General features: G+C 35.5%; 1 protein-coding gene across 3 annotated transcripts; it reads right to left on the bottom strand.

Moving 5' to 3' along the window:
- Positions 1–1,449: 1,449 nt before the first annotated feature.
- MYL1 (myosin light chain 1) lies at positions 1,450–24,531 on the bottom strand. 3 transcript variants are annotated; one of them, XM_043445454.1, is made up of 7 exons: positions 24,106–24,531; positions 11,233–11,260; positions 6,924–7,067; positions 4,992–5,165; positions 4,460–4,537; positions 2,606–2,648; positions 1,450–1,766 (listed from the first exon to the last, which is right to left on the bottom strand). In XM_043445454.1, exons 1-6 carry the CDS (start codon positions 24,229–24,231, stop codon positions 2,620–2,622), a joined length of 579 nt encoding a protein of 192 aa, XP_043301389.1. In that variant the 5' UTR covers positions 24,232–24,531; the 3' UTR covers positions 1,450–1,766; positions 2,606–2,619. The 3 variants fall into 3 exon arrangements, with proteins under 3 accessions (XP_043301389.1, XP_043301390.1, XP_043301388.1); XM_043445455.1 differs by lacking the exons at positions 11,233–11,260; positions 24,106–24,531 and adding exons at positions 11,515–11,539; positions 12,270–12,395; XM_043445453.1 differs by lacking the exons at positions 11,233–11,260; positions 24,106–24,531 and adding an exon at positions 12,270–12,630.
- Between the last annotated feature and the right edge of the window lie 661 nt (positions 24,532–25,192).

Below are 25,192 nucleotides of genomic sequence, written 5' to 3'. Positions count from 1 at the left end.
GTAATTTTTAAAAACACATTTTATTTCCTGATGTAACAACCAAATATGAGTGTGTACTGAGAGCTTATCCATTCAGTATGTATTCATGAGTCACATAGGGCTAGTTTAATTAATTAAAATGAGATACAATTAAAGATTCAGTTCTGCAGTCACACTTGCCACATTTCAAGGTCTCAGTCACCAGATGCGGCTAGCGGTTACCATACAAGACAATACAGATACAGATTTCCATTTTTACTGAAGTTTCTATGGGATAGTGCTGTGTTAAATTTCCAATTCCTGGTCTGAGGCTAACTTGACCTTAGAGATCTTGAGACCATAGTAAATTCTTCTTAGAAAAATGATTGCAATGTGCCAACCTTATCTTGGCTACAGAAACGTAGGTCAAGTTTAAAGCTGAGGGCTACTGAAATCTGAGTGACATTTGCTAAATAAAGGAGCATGATGACCTGAAGTGCCCGACGTCAGGACAAAGCTGTTCCAGCTTCCAAAAATGTATAGGCAGGCAGGTACTTTTCAGAGATTTTAAAATCCCATATATTTTAGAGATATCTCTTTAAAGAGTGGGAGAAGTATTTATCATTTCATCTTTTCTAAATATCCAACTACTAACTTGCAAATTCTGCTTCTATTCTTAAAATAAATAAAGTGATGGGATGTGATAGGATGAATAAGTTTACACTGTGAACTTATCTATCAATTGATCTTACAATTCAGAGCATGTGTTAAAAGATGGAACCAAGATTTTGGGACACGGACATACAAAGTAGGAGAGAGGATATTAATAGATAGAGTCTTGAGTAAGAGTGTCATTCTTAGAGAGGTTTTTTTAAGTAACAGCTGAAAGGTCACTTTAAAATTTATCCTTGAAGACATTCAGTGAGATAGATCAAGAGCTTATTAGAATTTTCCAATAGGCCAGATTGTCACTAGAAGTGAAATAGTTCAAGCTATGTATACAATGATTTACACAAAGCTGAAGAAACATACTTTCACTTAAATTGCCTGGATGTTATTGTTTAGTTGCCAAGTTGTGTCTGATTCTTTTGAGACCCCATAGATTGTAGCCCACCAGGCTCCTCTGTCCGTGGGATTTGCTAGGCAAGAATACTGAAGTGAGTTGCTACTTCCTTCTCCAGGGTACCTTCCCAACCCAGGGATTGAATCCACATCTACTGCTTGCCACAGGGATTCTTTACCACTGAGCCGCCTGGGAAGGCCAAATTGCCTGTATAATTTACATTAAACTATCTTTATCTGAATTTCCTCAGTTTTCTATTTGCTTTTTCAATAATATATGATTATCATTATTATTTAGTTTGTCATTGCTCTATAGACTGTGATTATTCTCTTAAAATTTTAAAGTTCATCAACATTAAGAAAAGAACTGGGATTTTGAAAAATTAGTTTCTCTAAGTAGGAAGATAAAAATGCGATGCAACTTGAACATTCCAGACTGACCAAAATTATTTATTGATTTATTATTTTAAGGATGTTCTTTGACCCATGGTAGAAAATAAAGAGTAGGGCTTGGATCTGAGATTGTCAGTATTTCACCATTCTTGTCTAGATCAGCAGACAGTTGGTTTGTGTGGTATGAATATAATTCAGAGAGAAACATAAAATGTACAAAAATTCAGGGAGTCCTTCAGTTCAGAATAGTACAAATTGTTTTGTTTTTCTAAATGATGGCAAACAGATTTGGACAGTTAGTCATGGGTGTTCTTAAAATAAGGTTCAGCCAGTCTTCATAAACAATGCTTGATCTATAAAGGAAAAGGGAAAAAGAGTTAGATGTTGATTGCATCTTTTCAGAAAGAAAATGGGAAATAATGGGAAGGAAATAATGTAAAGTGAAAAAGAAGAAAAAAGCACAAAATGAACCATCAGTTCCAAGGGATGGCATTTCCTTGCTGCACAAACCTGGTTTCAAGTGCTGCACTTTGGACTGTGATATGCTTTTCTAGAGGAGTAATTATTAAAAATGACTTTAATACAGTTTAGAGTTATTCAAAGAACCTAGGATAGTGCTTTTATTATTCTTATGTTACGATTAAATCAATTAACTACTCTCTGGTTTCTTGACTCTCCACTGCATAATTATAGTACAGATGAAGATATGGTCTATTTGTTGTTGTTTAGTTTCTAAGTCGTTTCTGACTCCTTTGTGACTCCATGGATTATAACCCGCCTGGCTCCTGTGTCCATGGTATTTTCCAGGTAAGAATTCTGGAGCATGTTGTCATTTCATTTTCTACAGGATCTTCCTGACTCAGGGACTGAACCCACATCTCCTGCATTGGCAGATGGGGTATTTACCACTGAGCCACCAGGGAAGCCTTGATATGGTCTATAAATTGAAGCTAAAACCTCAAAAGTTTTTGCTTGTACACTTATACAAAAATAATCTATTTCTAAATAACCCATCTCAAGGAGTTATAATAATATAATGCATTAATATGAATATAATATCAATTATATTAAAGTGTTCTGGTTAACATGAATAATTATTTATTCTTTCTATTAATAACTAATATGAATAACTCTTTACATTAAATACAATATTGAGAAAGCCTTATATATTAAACAGGGAACAGATAGATACCTTGAGAGCTCCGTTTAGTTAGACATGATGTGCTTGACAAAAGCTGTAGGGATAATACAGTTTAGAGTTAGAAAAGAGTCAAATTTAATAAAAGAGCAGTATGGTAAGTTAATTCTAATTATTCTAAGCTGTAACTCTAGAGTTTATTTATTTAAACTCTGTATATCCCACTATTCTTAATACTAGATTTATGGCTTTCCCCCTGATTTTGTAAGTTTAGCTTTTTAAGTGTTACATTCGCATGGTTAAATGTTTTTCTTGAAAGTATGAAAGAGTTTATAACAAAAAATGTTCCTCACCACTGTCTGCTAGTTCCTCTTTATAGCTAAGTGGGTGCAGTTATTATGCTTGCTTAGCAAGCATACAGGAGTGGGTAGCCTTTCCTCTCTTCAGGGGGTCTTCACATCCCAGGGATTGAACCCGGGGCTCCCACATTGCATCTAAACCACAAGGGAAGCCCGCCCCCCCCAATACAAATATACGTTATATAATTTTTTTTTTTTACACAGATGGTGGCAGTTCTACAAACCCTTTTGCTCTTATTTTTCTCACTGCATAACGTACTGTCTTAGAAATACTACCATAACCATAAGTAAGGGCGTCCTTGTTCTTTTTAGAGCTGTGGGGAATTTCATTGTGTAGATGTACCAAAATCTATATGATGCTTTCTATATTGTTGGACATTGTTCTTTGTTGTCGTTGTTTAATTGCTAATTGTGTCTGATTCTTTGTGACCCTATGGACAGTTGCCTGCCAGGCTCCTCTGTCCATGGAATGCTCCAGGCAAGAAAACTGGAGTGGGTTGCTATTTCCTTCTCCAGGTGACCTTCCTGCTTATGGCAGTAACTGAATGTAAAATGCTGTTTGTAGGAAAAAGTAAAGTTTAACCAAGATTGTCAGTGCAGATATGCTTGGCTGAGTATTTTCTTTTTCTCCTATCCTTTCCTGTCCTCTTCTCTTCTCTCCTTTCCATTTCTTTTCTCTCCCTTTTCCTCCCCTCTGTGTTTCTTTTCTTACTTTATCCAAGTTATCAGACTTTGTAAGTCCATATTGCCATCAAAACTATCAACATAGTTTATTGAGAAGTGGTGAGATTAGTCTTTTTGGGAGGGTGGGTAAGTTTCTCAGTTATATTGCAACATTTCAAATTTACAAGTTATATCATGCAGTTTTATCTTGTATCTTTATTTTGGGTGATGCATTGCTTTTCAGACCCTCTGAGTAAACTGGTGGCAGGAAATAGATAATTGGATACCATGAGATCAATTTCATTTAAGCAAGAACACTAGATAAGGAGAACTAAATTTTAGCACCAGCTTTGCTATTAATGATGTGACCTTCATTAAGTAGCTAAACATCTTCAGCACTCAGATTCCTCATTTTTATCACTGCTTGCTGTAAAGGATTTTGTGATATCTCCAACTGTAATATTCAATAATTAATATTAACTTTAATATTAAAATTTATTCTGACACAAATGCTGCCTTACAGAGGTGTTGTGAAGCTCTAATAAGATGGCTGATTCGTGTTGATATATGGCAGAAACCAATACAATCTTGTAAAGCAATTTTCCTCCAATTAAAAATTTTTAAAAGATCTAATAAAAAAGTAAAAACACATTTTAATCTGTATAATAATGCACGAAAATGTTAAAACCCACTGAAATCAATGTATATAGTCAGATCCTTACAAGATATCTTTTTAAGGTTATTGTGTAATTGGTTGATAATAAATAATGTGTGTATATTCAATAAGAAAGTAGAGAAAAATAAGTTGTTTTAAACTCAAAAGGCATCCGCCATCAACCCAATCAGTTCAGAGTTGCTGTAACCATCAGATCACATTAAATGATACCTTCGTAGTTGATGCAGCCGTTGGAGTCTTCTTGACCTGCCATCAGGGCTTCCACTTCTTCTTCCTTCATCTTTTCACCTGATGAAACAAAACTCTTTGTTCAAGAAGAAAGCCAGAGAATATTCTCAAAATTCCACCCTAAGTGATAAGATTTGGACTCCTGGAGACCTCTTGTAGGATAGACACCAAGACTTTCCTGTTGCTTTGGCAGGAAGTTTGCCTATAAATTGTTTTTGAGTAAATGAATTAAATTCACATTATACCTGATCATCCACACTCTATCCTGTAAGAACTACAATGCCATATGTTACTTATTCATAACCAATAATTAAAGTTATTAAGATCATTTCCCCCAAATAAACTCACTGACATTGAGGCCAATTGAAATGGTCATTAACTTTTGACTATTCCTTTTCATTTTCCCTTTGTAGTCTTTCCCCCTACTTATTTTGGTTATAACATGATTCCCCTAAGTCATGCTCCTTCCTACATACTCTGTCCTATTAAGTCCACTGAAATGAATTTTTCTTACCTAGTGTGGCTAGAACATGACGAAGTTCAGCACCCATGACAGTGCCATTGCCTTCCTTGTCGAAGACACGCAGACCCTCAACAAAGTCTTCATAAGTGCCCTGGTCCTTGTTGTTGGAAATAGCTTGCAACATGGGCAGAAATTGTTCAAACTCAATTTTCTTGGCATTCATCTCTGAAAGAAATTGCCATTTGGAGAGTTATCAGCTATCATAAAATGCCACCACTGAGTTACAAATTAAGCTTGAATGTCCATTCTGGATCATCAGAAAGATCTTTATACAGCTTAAATTTCAGTTGGTAAATGGCTGCTGACAGAAAGTTTGTAATAGAGAATAGCAGGACCTCTGGAGTCCTGGTGCTTGAGCTTTTATCCTTAATTCACCATTTACAAATATGTGATCATGGGCAAGTTTCTTAACCTCTTTGTGCCTCAACTTTTTAATCTTTCAAAAGAGATTCTTTGTAGTGCTTTGTGAATATTAAATGAGGTAATAATGCACAGTCTATTACAGTACCTGGGACAAACTGAGTGCTTGATCAGTGTTAGCTGCTATTTTATTAGTATTGTTAGTTAATAAATACTGATAAATACTTGGGAAGCAATATAGAAATATACTGATAACAAACCTATTGGCATATAAATATAGCAAAAGCTAGCTGAACTTTAATATGTATTCCACCATTGTTTGAGCTTTTGCAGAACTTTCAATTTCTTTAAATTTTAATTTTAAAATAAGAAGCCTATGAGAAGAATGTGTGTGTGTTAAATACTTTGTGATCTCCTGCCTTTGTGGTTTTAGAAGTCTGGAGATGACGAGAATTTCTTTAGTAACCTTCTGACAAGGTAAATGGTATTTATAGCAAAAGTATAAAACAGACTAATCAGAGGTACACAAATGGATAAAGTTATGTACCCATAAATTAAAATTCCATTTACCAGTCTTTCCTCATAGTGTAGAAATCTGGTATATTGAGTAATATAGAGAAAATTAAATTTGAATGCTGAATAAATGAACATTTATCTAATAAGTCTATTAAATACAGAAGTTTGATAAGTTAGGAAATGACATTTAAGAATGAATTTGGCTAACTGAGCACTTACTTTACCTGATGCTCTCAGGTACTTTTTGAATGTATTATGTGGACATATTTCCAAAGGAAATAATAATTTGAGGAAAATTCCGGCAGGCTGATTTAGAGGTAGTTTTTTTTTTTTTTCTTAATGGAGTATTTTTTCTTTTGTAACAAAGGAACATAGTCTTTTCTAGAAAAAAAGAGATTGCCTTTCCAGCCTTATTTTCCATATGGTAAAGATAAACTGAGATATCTACTTGAAAAAAACTTCAGTTTTGTATCTTCTGTTTTGTTCAGAGTGGTACTTTCCAACAGACTATTATACTTTGCCATGAACCATGGGATTAGAAAAAATTTCCTTGTTCTTGACTAAGGACTAGATTACTCTACCCAGCAATGACCTCTGCAGTTTTGCCACTTATATATTTCACTAGCTTTTGCCTTCGGATTTTCCTTGGGCAACTGAATGCAGGCTTTGGCTTAAGATTTTTAATTCTTTTTAGAATTTTTTATTAAGGTATCATTTATCTATTCTAAATTAAGATAGCCAAGTTTCCTTTAAGATGGTCACAGAAGCAGGGTTATATTTAGATAGCATGATGATGATGATATTAGCATTAGGTATTATTTCCTTTCATTAATATGAAATTATGCTTATGAATTCTCAAAGGAAGGTTAATTTATCTTATGGGGGAAAAAACTGAGACTAAATAGCCAAGAAATACAGTTACTGTCAGAAATAAATTAAATCCTATTCTATGGAACTTGCTTCTCAACAACTCTCTCTCTATTATACACACACCCACTCCCACACATGCACACACACTTCCAGCTTCTTGGAAAAACATGTGGTTACCTTCATTGCTGGGGTTTCCCAGCACCTTCTTGACCTCTGCATTGGTGGGATTTGTGCCCAGAGCCCGAAGGACATCACCAACCTGGTTTAAGGTGATCTTGCATTCACCTGTTCTGTCAAACAGGAGAAACGCCTCCTTGAATTCTGCAAGAAGCAAGAAACATTTGGTTGTTTTTTTCTGCCTCAAACTTATAAAGGAACCCAAACTTCATCAAGGATCCAGTTCAAACTCTCCTCTATTTTATAACTTTTGCCAGTCTCTTCAGTTGCTATCTTTGGAATTTCCCTTTTCTGAGCTCAATGTCAACCCTCTTTTGACAGTTCTTTTTGGGACTGTTTTAAAGCAGCATTTCAAATTTTAAGTCATATGTTATTATTTATTAGATATGGAAGTTGAGAATCCTCATAATATTTGTTCATATCTCCTTCATCTACCTTGGAAACAGGACTGGGTTAAGAAATTCTGATGCCTGGCAAAATCTTAAGAATTCTTCATAAAATCCCTCATATAATTAACAAAGTTAATAAAATTTCAAGAAAACAAACATTTAACTGGGATTGTGTCATGTGAGGTTAACCCAAATTTCTCAAGTTATATAGAAAAATTTCTGTTGAGGTACAAACTCCCTAGACTCTCTTCTTAACTAATTTTCTTCAGGAGTAACTTTATTTTTCAGGGAAATTTTAGAAAGATGACACAAATCTCTAAGTTCTCTGATATCCTTTAACCACTGATGCATGACTTTAATAGGCTCCTAGTGTAACAGAGTCAGAAGGAAGCATATTTATTTGAATCTATTGCTATAGTGATTGCTTTAAACTTTATTTTTTTCAGGTACTACATATGATAACATGTTGCTATGTTAGTTTTATTATGCAGATACATATTTTAATTTAAAATTTTATGGAGATAATTGTAGATTCATGTGTCATTTTATGAAATACAAGGAGATCTCTTAAATACTCTGTCTGGGGGAAAATACTATTTCCCCAATGGTAGCATTTTTCAAAATTATAGTATATGATATATATACACTATATATATGTGTATATGATCATAACCAGAATATTCACATAACCAGAATATTCACATGGATAGAGTCCACCTATTTTACTCAGATTGCCCTAGTTTTACTTGTATTCATGTGTGTATGTAAGTACACATTTTAAAAGTGTTGTCTGTTTTTATAACAGTCTCTCTGTTGGTTGTGTGTGTGTGTGCTAAGTCACTTCAGTCTTGTCCAACTCTTTGTGACCCTATGGACTATAACCCATCAGGCTCCTCTGTCCGTGGGATTCTCTAAGCAAGAATACAGGAGTGGGTTGCCTTGCCCTCCTCCAGGGGATCTTCCCCACACAGGGATCAAACCCACATCCCTTATGTCTCCTGCACTAGCAGGCGAGTTTTTTTTTTTTTCTTTTACCACTAGTGCCACCTGGGAAGCCCCACTCTATGACTTACTTGCCCTAAATTTGGTCACTTTCCTTTGATATAATTGGTTTTGCCTTTCAGGATTACATTAACCCAAAATTAAGAAGTGCACACCAAAAAGGCAGAAAGAGGTGCTACTATGGATTTAGGAGCAATTAAAGACAGTTTAATTGAAGCAACAAAGCTAAATTAAATCAATTTTTCTGGCAAACCTAAAAGTACTGATGGTGATCTGTTGGAGTTTAATACCAACACTCGAAAACTCATTTGTGAGTGAGCTGGTAGAGGTGAAAGCATTCTTTTTAGGCCATTAGTGGCCTCGGATCAAGAAATACTATCTAGGTAGATGACTCAGAAAAATATCTTAACTATCCCTTCATCCTCTAATCCAAGACTACTAGACATTAAATTCACAATCAACTATAGATCATGTTACCACTCTTTGCTGAAACGTCCCCCTCAAATTTTATGCAAATTGACCTCACAGATCATTTCCCTTACCTAAAAGACGTGCAGTAGGTCCTGTGGGGTCATCAGTCAAATATAATTTTTCATCTTTCTAAGGGAATTGTGAAACTGAACTGCTCTTATTACTGGCTCCAGCCTTTCAAGCAGATTGCTCAGAAGGCTCCCTATTATCCTGGTCAGATGCTGATATAGAAATAGGGTTTTATGGGCTGTAATAGAATCTCTTTGACATTAACTCTTTTGTTGATTTAAAGGCCAAGAACAGAAAGATATTGCTCTTCTTACTTCAGATTTCTAAAGCTTAGTTATTCCCTTGAAGAGTCTAAAACATGGGTTAGCCAATGACTGTCTACAGGCTGGCCACCTCTTTTTGTAAATAAAGTTTGACTGGAATATAGCCATGCCCATTCATTTATGTATTATCCATGGCTGTTTTCATACCTCAGGGACAGAACTGAGTTGTTTCCACAGAGACTGCAGTGCCAACAAAGGCTTAGGTATTTACTATTTTGCCCTCTAGGAAAAAATTTGCCAGCCCTTAGTCTAGAGCAACACTGTTCTAGGATTTTTTGTGATGATTGAAAATGTTCTGCATCCAGGCTTCCCAAAAGGGTAGCAGCTACCAGCTGCCCATGGCTCTTGAGCATTAAAATATGACTAGTGGAAAGCAGAAAGTAGACTTTTAAATGCATTTATTTTTACTTAATTACAGGTTAAATTTTAAAAGCCACATGTGGCTAGCGGCAACTTTTCTGGATGGCACAGGACTTACACCTTTAGAGTACTATAATTTCCTGGTGTTCTTGTCTTTATTCTGAACTTGTGATACATTCAAATAGAGCAGCTGTGAGAAAAGCTAATCATTGAAGGAGGAAACAAACAAAGTATGCTTTTATTTATTTCTTAAAATATAAGATTTCCTTTTAATTTAAAAGTCTCTCAAAGGGTTTTTAAGTCTTCTATTGCTTGCTTCTACCATAGTTTGGCAGTCATAATGACACTGTAAGTTAGATATTTGAGAGGACTGGGATATAGGAGCAGATATTGTAGCAGCATCATTAGTTAAAATAGATTAAAAATCAAGCAAACCATAGCAGAATTGCCAACTGTTTTCAAAGAAAAACTAGTCCTTTTAGTACAATGTCAAATGATCTTGAGCTGAGTCATCAAATCATCTAATGTGTCTACATGAAGGCATTGACCATGAAATATATATATATATGTCTGTACTATAGCAAATATCCTTTGATTTTCTTTCCTTTTATGAAATATTTTAACTGATGTCCAAATGGGAGATATTTTTGACACTCAAGAAGAAGCTGAAAAATGTTGATACTTTTAGGTATAGAATGGAGTATAATTATAATTTTATACTTATTAGTATTTTCACAATTTTTATATTATATATTATAAAATACATAATATACACATACTTATTTTTATGGCCAATATTTCTATGATATTATATAACTAAAATTTTATCATTTTATTCCATTCTTTCTATAGACGTATTTTTGTCTCAATTTATTTAAGTATGTGACTCTTTTCCATAAAACATTCTGTCCTACACTTTCCAGTAAAGAAACAAGATTCATAGGCCATGGGATCGCTTCGATCTAAAGACCAGAAGAAGAAACAGTGAAAGTGTTAGTGAAACTATTCAGATTCTTTTGAATCTCCAGAGCTTAAAGTATTGTAATTAGAAACTGTTTCTATGAAATAAATTCCTAATTAATTCAGCCAGTTATGATTTTGATGCTATCACTAATTCTTTGGATCTTTGAGTCAGTCTCAACATCTCTCTGGGTGCCTGTCCTGCATCTCTAAAGATGGACTAGGAAATGTCTAAGGTTCCTTCCACGTTTTTTTTTTGTTTTTTTTTTTTTTTATAAATCATCTTCCTCTCTATCTCTGAATGTACTTTCCCCCTAAATCCACTTCACCTCTATTTCTCTCAGCTCACTGTGGTGCCCATTGAAATCATGTGTATTTGGTAACTGGGCAGTTTTATAATCAATTTTATTTTCTAAAGTGAACAATTTAGACCTGCCAAATTTCTATGTAGGCACTTGATTAACAAATCAGCCATCCAAAATCCATATCCTTTTTGGGGGTATGTGTATGATATTACCTACTGTATCAAATTAGTTCTATTTAGAAGTCAGTGAATACAAGGAATTATTTCATGGTGTTTAGCTTTTGTTTGCTTAAACCTTTGATTACTGATTACAGACAAAGGGTTCATGTTGAGAGAATTTATGTTTAGAGGGATTGAGAGCATTTATATTTAGAGTGACAGCACCAGTGGGGATAATTAGAAAGAACTAATCTCATCTCAAGGGAGTTGGTTTTCTCACATGCCATCTTTATGAGTGTGCACATATTAACAACTACATCGTTTAAACTTACCATCCTGCTGTTGCTTAGAGAACTCGATCTGTTAGAAAGAAAGTAACCACAAAGAATATTTTAACCAAACAAAAATGTCCTGATTTTTTAAATGTATCCAAGCTCATTCCCTGAGTAATCTTCAAAGTAAGCTCAAAAAGTATGCCTACTTTTCAGAGTTCAGGCATAGCTTGGATACTCACAGTTCGAGCCACACAGTAACATGCCTTGGAGGTGAGTATTATTTCAGAAACTGAGCAGTGCTCTGCCTGCCTCTGAAGTAGAGAAGCTCATTTCACTTACCAGCAATCTGCTCAGCACTGAAGGACTGCAATGGCGAGAGAGAGGAAGAAAGAAAGAAACAACTAGTACTCTTTCAAATGCATTGACAGAAGGGAGCGCTCTCTGCTCTGAGGTTTTTAGGAAGCCATGTAGGTGTCAGAGAATAAGAAGTTTGCCTTAGGATACTTTTGAATCTAGGAAAAATAAAAAGCTATTGCAAAACATAGTTAGGGAATATCTCTCTGTATCTTAACCCATGAGTCAATAATTTAACAAATGTTAAATCAAATTCTTCCTGGAACAATATCATAATCTATGGTGCATTTAAGATATGTCTAGTATAGATACACTGTATTAAGAACTACAGACACACTGCATTAAAAAGATCACTTTAAGTCTTTCTTCTATTTAACCAGTATGTTTTACCCAATGCATCAAAAGTAGTTTATTTAATTTTAGTTATCAGCGTCATTGGACTGTTTTTTTAAGGTGCAATATTTTGCTATAATTGCAGGTTCCCCCCCTCAAATTTAGATATAATAAACCTTATGAGATATAGAAAGTTGGTGAAGCATAAAGTACTTCTTTTGCAAGTAAGATGTATTTCTCTAGCTGGCATAATAGCTTGAATTAATCTCGTCTATCCTCAACACACCTCGATAAAAACCCAAAGTAGATTCTACAGACTCACACTGAGTATGTTCTCTCTTCAATTTCATTCCTATCTCCTTTCATATCTGCCTATAAATTACAAATAGTTTTCTTGTAGGACCCACCATGATGGAGCTGCTGGGCTGCAGACAGCGGCGAAGCTGAAGAGTGAGTTGAGGGCCGCTCCAGTCCCTGAGTGGGTCCTCCCTTGCCGAGGCTGCCTTTTATTTCTGGAGAAGCCGTGACCTCAAAACTAGCATCAGGTTCCAAAGAGAAGTAGCCACTCCTCTTGGAGGGTTTTTTAACTTTCTTAGGGCAAAGGGAAGGAGAGATCTGTACCCTGAGGTCTATTTTTAGGAAATCAGAACCTAAGAGTGGATGGCCATGATGAGGCCAATGCCTATCAGTACTTTTACGGTCGTTAACCCTGAGATGGTCTCTTGGAGCGTCTTCCTTGAAGAAGATTCTCATTTGTTCAGTGGCAGAGGGGCTCAGAATTTCTCGAAAGACTCCGGCTGACCTCTTCTCTTAGTGAATTATGGACTTTGTAAGCTTTAAGTCAGCAGTTTGGGTATAAATGGAACTTACTGGATGGGACTGGTTTGGGGTTTCAAATGGCAACTGCTATAGAAGGAAGAGCCTCTGGAGCTCTGTCCCCTTTGGTAAAGTTCAGAGGACTTGAAAGGGACACACACATGCCATGTGCTTCTTAAAGCCTTACCAAGTGAAAATCTGGTCAGTTTTTTTTTTTGTGAAATCTCCAACTAAAGACCATTCTTTTGCACACTGTACTCTCAGAAGTATAGAATTCATTTAAGCCAGGGATGGTTTTAATCTCCATTTTTAGTATTCTTCCTTAGTGTTCTTACCTTAGGGGTAGGTGTTAGATTCCTTCCTTGTTTCTCTTTAGGAGAAGGAAATGGCAACCCACTCCAGTATTCTTGCCTGGAAAATTCCATGGACAGAGGAGCCTGGCAGGCCACAGTCCATGGGGTTGCAAAGAGTCGGACACAACTGAGTGACTGAGCATTCACTGTTCTCTTTATGGTGGCTGACTAGTCATATTTCTTGAATTTATGAAATTCTTCTAGGAGGGAAAGCTGATGGGCCATTTTGTGTTCTTTTCCCCTCTCATTCTATACATATTCTTTTAAAATTTATAAACGTTGCTTACTTTCTTACTAGAACTTGCTGTTTCCCTTTCTGTCATGTCAAATATTTTGTGACTCAGTCACCAGACTGAGAACCAAAAGAAGCCAAAGTAAAGACTGTGAAATGCAAAGTTTTAATTTAGAATTTTAAAGGTGTCCATGGGATTGGTATTAAGTTTTCATGGCAGCTTATGAGAAAATAGGTAATTTTCTATTTCCTACGCTTCCTAGGACGATATTGGAAAAAGATCAGTCTAGATGTCCACTAAAGCTCGGACATGTTTGTCAGTTTTCTATATATTTAAAACAGCTCAAAGGCATGACAAATGTTAGAGATAAATTCCAATTTAAGTACTGTTTTAGCAACTATTTTTAAGAGAATGATCACAAAAAGCATAGTCTCCCTCTGCTAGACAGATGTATACTTTGCAACTTTCCCCCAAGCCATTTGGAAAGAAATCAACATTTAAGTGTATGTCTTTTTTTTTTCTGTCCAAAGTCTGCAAGTAGTGAAGAAAATCTCATAGAATCTGAGTCCCAAAATGAGATTGAAAGTATAACTTAAACAGTATTAGAAGCCATACAAACATATTTTCATGAATAGATTGACATTTTGAAAGGTTGTTGGGAAATAGAAGTTAATAGAAACATTGAAATCCTTTGAATCATTAGGGGAAAAGAAAGAGAGGGACCAAGGTGGAAATTTGTCCCCTTCGATAACTAATTTGGAGTCTCATGACTTTTGATGCACAAATTAAAGCCATTGCAGCAGACCATCTTTCTTTGCTTTAGATTTAGGTACTGTGTCATTAAATCTGAATTGCCCTATGATCAGTATTGAGAACTATCATATTCTTTAGTAAATCACCAAAGGTACCCTATATAATGCCCATCATATACCCTACATAATGCTCATTTTCTTTTTTTCAGATAGAAAAATGAGTCCTTGAATACATATAAAATACAAAGTGTGTAAAATCTGTCATGTAAACTGCAAAGGCATTTTGCTGTATAATAGCTGTATTTATGTTATAAACAAGTTATTCATGGCCACTTGCATACTATGTAAAGGTTTATTATTTATTAAAATACAATAGAGGCAGTTATCACACTACTTCACTCTAGTTTTTAGTCCATATATTTATCACATAGAGAATGAGAGTTTGATTTTTTTAATGCTTATTGAGGAAGGTAAACATTTAAAAAAGCTATTGACAATGGTGGAGAAGGCTACAGTCTAGTCTAGTCTAGTCTAGAGAATAAACTGTAGTTTAAAAGTCAAAAGACCTAGACACTGGCCTCGTACAATAAATGGAAGATGATATTTATTCTCTGGTACACTTTTACACTTTGATAAATGGTTAAAACTTTCACTTATATCTCTTCCTAGGTGTTATAATGATGAAGTAATCAATCCTTTGCACAAAGGCATGATATGAATACAAAATGTCAGCTGATTTTGGACTCAGTTTGCTATGGCATCATTTTATTATGAAAGTTAGATTTAAGTCTCTTCTACCTGGAATGTTCTGTCATCTCTGCTTCTTGGAAATTAATTATCCTTCAAAACCCTTGAAAGAACCTTTTCTATTTGTCTAACTCCTTTCTCCCACTTCAGTATGTTTAACCTTCCTGATTGTAAACTTCTGGGAAGCACAGGCTGCTACTGGAGACCAGATCCCTTGGTCCATGTTGTGAACCTGACTGTGAGCCAACCTCTCCCTCCTGGAGTGCTGCCCCTGCCTTATTCTTAGATTGTGTCCCCCATAATCCTATTCAATACCTTGTCTACATTAGATACTTAACAGAATGTTCATTAAATTAAAATCTTTAGAACAGGGACTTTCCAGGTGGGGTTAGTGGTAAAGAATCTGCCTGCCAATGCAGGAGGCCTGGGTTTGATCCCTGGGTCAGGAAGACCCCTGGAGAAGGAAACAGCAACCCTCTCCAATATTCTTGCCTGGAGAATCCCAGCGACGGAGGAGCCTGGTGGGCTACAGTCCATGGAGTCACAAAGAGTCAGACAGGACTGAAGAGACTTAGCACATAACACATAACACAACAGGTGTACAGTAAGTTCCTCCTTCAAACATGTTTCCTCCTCTAGGATATTATCTTCCTGGAGGGGAGAGGCCTTGTCAGTTCCTTAAAGAGCTTACATTCTAGAGGAGGGGGCACTCATGGACTCATTCTCCTTTGGTACTGCATCTCCAGCACCTGGAACTGCCAGGCACATAGCTAGTAGGCATGCTTATTTAAAATTATTGATGTCATGTCCATGTGTGCACGCTAAATCACTTCAATCGTCTTTGACTCTTTGCAACTCTACGGACTGTAAGCCGGCCAGGCTCCTCTGTCCATAGATTCTCCGGGCAAGAATATTGGAGTGGGTTGCCATGCCCTTCTCCAGGGGATCTTCCTGACCCAGGGAATGAACCTGCATCTCCTGCGTATCCTGCACTGCAGGCAGATTCTTTCCTGCTGAGCCAAAGGGAAGCCCTTATTGATGTATATGCCTTTATATTTCTGGAACATTTCTTTAGATTTTATATAAATGTTATGATCAGGACTTCTAATTGACCATTCCCTATTTTTTTAAAGTGGTTTTTTTTTTCTTTTCATTTTAGTCTACATACTAAAATGACTGTTGGTAAGATAACTACATTCCACGTTTTTATGATTCATGTAGTAAACAGTATTGGATTTAGATATGTAGTAGACAAGATACTGGTACTAAAAAAGATTTTTATTGCAATGTTTTCAGATTGTTTCTCACTTTGAGAAATATTTTTCTGATAGTAATCATGAGGTTTGGTTAACTGATTAAAGACAAGACAAAGATGCTGGTATATAGAAAGAGTTGATTTATAGGAAAAATATTAACATGCATTTACTCAAACAGGCTGTCAGACTGATGCATGTTAATCTTTAGTTTAATACAAAGAGCTATAATTAAAGATGATCTGGGAGATGTTGAGTTGCTGAGGGCTAATGCCCTAAGAAGGAACGTAGACTGCAGTTTTTAAAGAGCTTAATCATCACTGCTAGATACAAAGGAGAATGACTGGTGAGGTTAAGTAAAGACTTTACTTTAACCACTTTTCAATCTAGAAAACATTGCATGTTCATTGATTTAATGCCTGGGAGGGAGAACAAAGACCTGGATGTAAGCAAAACCTAACAAAAACTTAATTATTTTTACTCCAACCTCAGAGTTATGAGGAATTATTGTAAAAGGCAGGCAGAAGTACCATTTTGGAACTCTTCAGAGTTTTGTGCTTCAGAACAGTTCACTTAATTTAATTTATTTTATTGCACTTTTTATTTCAACAAAGGATATATTTAGCCTGGTGACTCTAATATGGTGTAAAAAGGAGAAATTAAGAGCAATGAGAATACAGTACCACCCTGAGTTGTCTAATATGAGAGAAGAGATGGCTATATTGGATAAATTGATCTGAATAGAAGGAGAAATGAGTAATTCTATGCTTAGGGTGCCTCGACTAGTCACCTGAATTCACTCACATTAGAGCAAAGTCTGGATTACTAAAACAATACATTTTAGACCTACAGGAGTTAACAGAGAAGAATTTTAATAAAAGTTTTAAAATGTGACCTAAGCCTGTACTTCTTTGGATTTCTCATCAGCTTTCTCATTGTCAATGGTTGATAAAGAAATCTAAGATTTCTTGAGTTGCTCCTATTCTACTTTGTGCATTTGTGTTTAGTTTAATTATAAATCCAAGTTGTGTTTATGTTCTTTCCTTCCTCTTTTTATTTTTAAAATGAGAGCATTAGAGTAAAAGTCTTTGTGCTTGTATTTTAAGGAATTATAAGTATCTTCTTTTTTCTACTTTTCTGGAGTAGAGCTTCTTTTTGTGACAACAGGGATATATGAATACTGACATTATTATTTTGGAGATTTCAGGTCTTTCGATAGGGTGGAAAAAGACCTAGCTGGGGCTTGAGGTATTCAAAATTTTGTTCTGGTGCTTCTGTAATGAATCATGTCTTTTGATTATCTTCTCTTATCTGGGTTATCAGTTCAGTTCAGTCACTCAGTTGTGTCCACTCTTTGGTACCCCACGGACTGCAGCACGCCAGGCCTCCCTGTCCATCGCCAGCTCCCGGAGCCTCCTCAAACTCATGTCCATCGCATTGGTGATGCCATCCAACCATCTCATCCTCTGTCATCCCCTTCTCCTCCTGCCTTCAATCTTTTCCAGCATCAGGGTCTTTTCCAATGAGTCAATTCTTCACATCAGGTGGCCAAAGTATTGGGGCTTCAGCTTCAGCATCAGTCCTTCCAATGAACACTCAGGACTGATCTCCTTTATGATGGACTGGCTGGATCTCCTTGTAGTCCAAGGGACTCTCAAGAGTCTTCTCCAACACCACAGTTCAAAAGCGTCAATTCTCTGGTGCTCAGCTTTCTTTATAGTCCAACTCTCACATCCATACATGACTACTAGAAAAACCGTAGCTTTGACTAGACAGACCTTTGTTGGCAAAGTAATGTTTCTGGGTTATAGCTTCCTCAAATAAGAAATCTTATTCTGCATGGTTTCTAGGATTGCTTGTGGTTCTATAATGTTTTGAGTTTTTCATCCTTTTCTCAGTAGCATCTACAGCAAGTCGCTGTAGAACTACATGGATAAAAGTTGCCTAAAAATTTGATATATTACTTTGAACCAGTTTAGATAAAGAGGAGTTGAGCAAAACAAAATTTCATAACACTGTTCTAATGAGTGTTTTATATCTTACTTATATCAGAAGATGGTATATCGTTGGGTACTTAACTAGGTACAAAGAACCTCACTTGCCACAGTGAAAGAAAGAAGGTCAAGTTGAATAAGATGTAGTTTTATCTTAAGGAAAAAATTTTCTGCTCTGGCTTCAATTCACTGTTATTGATTTATGATCAAGAGGACAAGAGTTTATCATCTATATAATTCACATTTTCACCAGTATCACTGAAGCCATTACTACTTATATACTGCAACTTTTGCCTTCCAGATTCTGATTTGGGAGGAGAAACAAATTGTAGAACTTGATGGAGGAACAAATTATAGAAGATCTCCTTTTCATAAAAAAGTATTCTAGGATGAAGAGAAGAAGAAAAAAATGTGTAGTATCAGCAGACTAAATATAATCCTTGCCACAATTTCCATGAGTCAGATGGTGCTTAATGCTGGGTAATTATGGAAAGGCTTCTAAAGACAACTTGCCAGGGGGCTCATTCGCAGCACTGAAATGTCGAGAGGCTAAATTTGGCTCTGTCACTCTGTGGCCTTCTTGTCTTGCAAAAATTTCATTATCTTTAAAATTAAAAGTACTATTCACTAATTATTGGTGAACATTCCTATTCTTTTCCAAAACTGCCTTTACTTTGCAAAGACATAATCCAGTTAAATATTATTTAAAATATAATTTCAGACAGAGTTACAGAATGCCCTTTAATATTTTCTCACTCCACTCCACCTGCTCTCTTCTTTTACAGGGTAGATGTTTCAAAGTGGAAACTTAATACCAATACTTAGTGATAGTCTCAAATAATGTTTGATTGTTTCTGAAGTTATAATCATGCCCCAAATGGATGAATATTGCAACTGGTTGACATTCTAGTTGTATTAAAAGGCCAGGGTAAAATAAGACAGATTCTTAAAATTATATGAAGAAAACTTAAATAACTTACATCTTCACATATTCCTTCTAATTAGAAATTGACTATATGTCTTCTTTCCCTCTTTCTTTTCCTCAGACTAGTTACTATTTAATCATTATACATGTGGCATTATGTTTCTTTATATCACCCCAAAGAATATTTGGTTGAGATTTCTAGTTATTTGTAAACAAAACATAAACCCATACTGTTCTTAGACTATTAGTCTGATGGCAAATTTTGCATGTCAGGTTTGACATAAGTGCATGTTTAATTAAACAAAAGCAAAATTATTTTAAAATTCAATAAGTTTGCCTACTTTTAACAACATTTAAATATACTTTGGTATATTTTTTTCCAGCTTTATTGAAATATGATTGACATATAATATTGTATAAGTTTAAAGTGTACAACATGATGATTTAACACATAATGATTTTGATGACTACCACATAAGTTTAGTTGGTTAACATAACCATCATATTACATAGCTATCTTTGTGGTGAAAGCCACAAAATTTGTTCTCTTAGCAATTTTCAAGTATACAATATGATACTGTTAACCATAGTCGTTATATTGTATTTTAGATCCTCAGAACTCAGTAATCTTTTAACTGCACGTTTGTACCCTCTGATAATATTCACTCTTTTCTCCCATCCCCACCCCACCCTGGCAATTACCAGTCTACTCTCAACAACATTGTTAGTACCCATGTTCCATTTACAACTATTTACAGGAAGCTGGACCAAAGTGACTAGGGTGCCTTTCTCGGATCCTAATATCTCACCTTCCATCTGTAAATGAGAACACCCAACCTGTCAGTAACAGGTGCTTAGATAAGGGAAAGCTGAGGAAAACAGAACAGTAGTGAATTGCCAAGATGAAAAGTCTTGATTGAACTAGCTCTGATGGCTGCTGTAACCCCCTCCCTTGGCTGCAGAGGGCTGTGCTGGGCAACATGAGTCACTCTTAACACTGATCACTCTTACCCTCATCCTTAAGAGCAAAAAAGTCTCCTTTTCACTTTCTTGGAAATAGAAACTTACCCTTTATAACAGGAGGTAGTTTAGGAAGTGGTTAATACAGTTGATTCTGGATTTATCCTGGTAGGTTATATCCTAGATCTATCACATACTTGTTATTTGAACATGGGCTTGACACTGAACCTCATTTAGGCTCTGTTTCTTGCAAAATGTAGCTAAAAACAACCTGAGTGTAATGTTTTGACTATGAAATATTATAATTAGGCATAGAATAAATTCATAATAAATATTGATTATTAAAAGAGCTTTATAATATTCAAACCTTTTCACAAGCTATGAGCTAATTTATTTTTCCAACAATTCTAAGTGGGACTGGGTTTGTATTAGCTTTGTTAGTGAAAGTTGCTCAGTCGTGTCCGACTCTTTGCGACCCTATGGACTATAGTCCATGGAATTCTCCAGGCCAGAATACTGGAGTGGGTAGCCTTTCCCTTCTCCAGGGGATCTTCCCAACCCAGGGATTGAACCTGGGTCTCCCACATTGCAGGTGGATTCTTTACCAGCTGAGCCACAAGGGAAGTCCTAGCTTTGTTAGGGATGAGAAAAAATAACTTATAGATTAACACCAACAATCCTATACCTGGACCAGAATAAGTCAGATGTTGTAATGAATACATAATATTTGCCTCCACTGAATACTCATCAGTAAATAGATACATTTATTGGGAATGCTATATTTCCACCTTGTCCGTTAAATTAAAAGTTTGTCTTCCCAAACACATGGTCAATTGTTGCTGTGAGATTTGCTATTGATGAGTTTCTGTCAATGCATTCTGTACCTCTGCAACTTTTTTTTTAATGTCGCCCGCAGTATATTGTCAGGGATGACCTGACTGAGTGAAGACTACAACAAGAATTAAAATTTAAGTAGCACAATGACACATATTCAAAGTCTCATCACCTCAGAGCAATCCCAACATACCAGCTAAGGCGTGCATCATGCAAAAAATTTGCTTAAAGTGAAGATCTTTTAAAAGTTAGGCAAATGATCATCTCATTGCTTATCTACTTCTGTTATTTCATTTGGTTGTAGTTTTGGGCAACAGGTGTTAAATATTATTTATATTTGCAGTTAAACTCATGGTGGGTTTCACTTCCTACACTTCCAATTCTGTCAGGCGATGTTCTAAAGTATCACTCTCTGAAAGCAAAGAATGCTTAGAACCACCCAGGACAATAGCTTTAATGCTCAGTTGTCAGCATAGCTGTGTGTTTGAAAAGGATACTCATAGAAAATCCATGGGGCAAGGGCATATCAGGCAAGCCATCCCTCAGAAAATATCAAAGGTTTACTGTCAGAGCAACCAAAGAAATGTCCTAAACAAATAGCCAATAAAATGGGAAATCAGGTTGGAAAACACATTTAGGAAATTGATAAAACAAATTCATATTGTTCAGTTTATGGAGAGTCAAATATATGGCTAGTAACATAACTGGGATAGTATTGAGGGATTAAATAGTATGATTGCTATGATTATATTACACAAAGATAGTTCCACTTAAACTTCAGCCCTACTCAAAGTATAAAGAACAGCTAGATTTCTAATCTTATATGATTTATGAAAGACAGTGTAAAATCCAATTAAGTTTTTTTCCTTTATCAAGTTTTCAGAAAGTTAATGAATGCATATAATAGCTCTATTAATTTTTTTAAAGTTCATTTTCTCTGCTTGAAAAAAGTTTATAACTTATATGAGGTTATATATCTAGAAATATCATTGAATGATTAAAAGCATCATAATATGAAATGTTTTAGTGCACATCTTAATTACTCTTTTTACCTATTGGGATGAAATTATATTTTATAAATTTCTCAAGTTGTATCATATTTTTTGGCTATGTTATCGTATGTATAAATATGCACTGATTTCATATTGTTGAATACATATCATTAAAGCCATTTAAATTCTTTTACAAAAATATGTTTCAATTCTGTTTTTTTCTTTTTTCTCTTTCTATGAAGAATGAACTCTCTGAATGAAAGATAATGTTTTTTCATTTTTTCATATAATGTCCCTTTTTGGTTTATGTCCCTTATTAAAATCCATCACCTCTCTCATTCTACAAAGAAATAGTGAAGATGGAGTATATCCTATATCCTATCCTTACAGAGACTCTCTAGGAGAATTTCTTTTCTTTTTTTTTCTTTGTACTAGCTCACAGTAGCATTAATTCAAGATACAGATGAAAAGATAAACCAGCTTTCAAGATACAGAAAAGCATCACTTCTTGGCTATGAAGAAGCAATCAGTTTAATTTTTGGATTTAAAAAGTGATTCCTTACTTGTCTTTTCTTGGAGACTTTTACCTGACAAACTAAAATTTTATTTATTTACTTATTCTTACACAGTTCCTTGGGGAAGAAAATTAGTGCCTGTTTTCATTACTGGGATACTTCATTTTCTCTTTAAGAAGGCACATTTTTTTCCTTTCCAAATGCTTGTAGTCCCAGATACAAAAGGGTGATATTGTCTTATAAATCACAATAAATATAAAGAGGAATTGCTTTGACAGTGGTTCATATCTTTAGTGTTAAAATAAAATGGAGAGTCAAAGAATAGTGTCTGTAATCTTGCTTATTGTATAATGCAGTCAGTGTGCATGTATAAGATACATTAACTAGTATTGCTAGAGATGAAAAATTTGATTTTCTCCTAATGAACTGTATGCATACAGTCCTCAAGATAGAAAAACATTTACTGGAAGACATAACATTCATTTCTTCTCCTAAGTGGATATTCATTAAGAATAGTTCCTAACCAATATTAGATTCTAAGATGAACTTTTTTCAAATGTGACTTCAGTGACTTACAAACTCAAGATAAAATATCTACGATGAACTACTTCTACTTTGAAATATAAAATTTCATGTTTAACTGGACTACTGTAAAAATTTTAAATATATTTACTTAATATTTTCACATATATTTAAGGGTAATCTAATTCAATATTTATGCCAAAATATTTTAAATATCTACAATTATACTAAAGTAGTCAATGAATTATTTATTTATAGGTTAGCTTGACTGTTGCAGGTAAGCAACATATTAAATACTAACAAGGATTAAGTTAGCAAAATTCAGATTTATTAAGCATAGAGCTTTTGGCTTCAGTGAAATGATCACCTCCTAGGCACTTTCAGCTACTAGTTTTCCATATAAGGCAGGGTTCCCTTGATGAAGATTTTCAAACTGTCATTTGGACCAATCAGAGCCCAGTGAATGAAGAGACAGCGCACATTTGATAGGTCACATCACTGAGAAGTAGCAGGCACATCCATAGCATCATTTTTCCAAAAGCAGATAACCTTTCAGCAGTTGAGAACTTTGATCACAGCAAAGTGTTGACACAAAAAATCAATCACATTCTCCTTAGTTCAAGATCAGTATGCAAGGAAGAGCTCAAAGACATAAGCTCAAAGCCATATAACTAACAAGTTTTACAACATTGGTGGTAGGGGGGTTAGTTTCATTTAGAAACAACTCACATTCTGCATTAAATGCTGTATATAAATAAGCAAGATGACAGTTATAGTCACTGAAACACTTGAGTGCATAGTTGTCTGCACTGAGATCTCATTTAATGTTGTATCAAATTTTATTAAGCAAAGCTGAAGGGGGAATTAACCCGAGTTGCAAAAATCTCTTTTTCAGATGAAATAAAGCAGCTGTCAAGCAGCTAGGACAACTGGGTCATCAGCTGTTTTTAAACTTTTGGAAACAAGTAAGGACTAAAACTTTCTTTTTAATGTAGCTTTAAGGAAGAGTTCCAGTTTCCAGAGATTTTATTTAAAAAAAGAAACCATTGGTTTAAATGTTTGTAAAACATAGACTTTGACAATTGAGGGGAAAAAAGAAACAGAAAACAGAGAGTACAGCAAATACAGGTTTCAAATATAATGCCATACTCATGATAATTTTACTGAAATTATCTGCTACAGTTTTGTTCTAAATTTTTTAAAATCAGGATTCTCCTCTATCCAGATCTATCAGTTTGCTTAGTAATTCTATTCCTCTCAATGAAAAACATGCCCCTCTTCAAGTCCCTAGTGTTCCCCACTCTTAAGAGATGTTTCAGTGACCAAACAGTTCACCCTTTTTGTTACCTTGATGGCAGAGAGGTCAATCTTTTCTTCTTTGGGTGGAGCAGGTGCAGGTGCTGGGGCAGGGGCAGGGGCCGGGGCGGGGGCAGCAGCAGCAGCAGGTTTCTTTACATCCTTCTTTGGTGCCATTTTGTTTAAAAGGATGGGTTCAAAAAAAAGAGAGAGAAGGAGCACCTCCAAAAGAACCTGTCAAAGTGATTCTTGGATGAAGAGTGGTGGTTCGGTTGATCCACAGCCCAGTGTCTTGAAGGTGGACCCACAGTGTTAAACGGTATAAGGGCATGCATATATATTTCACTTAGTGCCTAACAGAATCTTGACACTTGGGGCTGGATTGGACAGTTCCCTAGTCCAGGGGGATGGCATTCCGGCTCAGACTATAAATGGAATCAAAAGGGTCAGGGCTTCATCAATTTTTTTTTAACTCCTCTTGCTTTCCACCCCACCCCCGCCACCTCCATATATAAAGGAGAAAGAAGTATGACAAAGCCAGCCAGCTTTAGATCCTTTGGTGACAGTAAAGTAGATTGACTGATACTTTCTCTTCATAGAATTACAGTTCTGCTGAAGTTGTAAATCATTTTTTTTTTTTTTCCTATGCCTAAGAAACTTTAGTGAAGGATTTGGTTTCAACTTGGAATTCTGGCAGAGAGTATCACCAACTTTCACCCAGCTTCTTTGCGCATGCTCCTCCTCCCTTGCCATAGTTTGCAAGAAAGTGTTTGTCAGCAAAGAGGTAGTGGTGTTTAAAAATAAAAAGCAGACGTATAAGGAAAGCCTGTTAAGTCTTAAAGTGACTTCCCTTCTAGGGAGCACACACTCTGACTCCCTTTCTCTTAAACTGTGGTGAACAGTATGCTAAAAAGAATAATTCACAGCTCCCTCTTTTTTCTATAATCAAAAACATCAAATGCGGTGGAAATAACAGGAAGATTTACCCTCTTGCCAAACACTTTTTGTAAGAGTAAAGTAACTTTCAATCACAGTAGATGCTTAATCCATTTTACTTCCTAAACCAAGGAAGCATTGGTTTAGAATTTAGAATTCCTAAACCAATTAGAACCAAGTCTAATTATTTATCATCTAATAT

This window comes from Cervus canadensis, chromosome 24, assembly GCF_019320065.1.
Source record: "Cervus canadensis isolate Bull #8, Minnesota chromosome 24, ASM1932006v1, whole genome shotgun sequence".
Lineage (NCBI taxonomy): Eukaryota > Metazoa > Chordata > Mammalia > Artiodactyla > Cervidae > Cervus > Cervus canadensis.
Note: the sequence above shows the minus strand (reverse complement) of the source record. Positions and strands in the feature narration are given on the sequence as shown.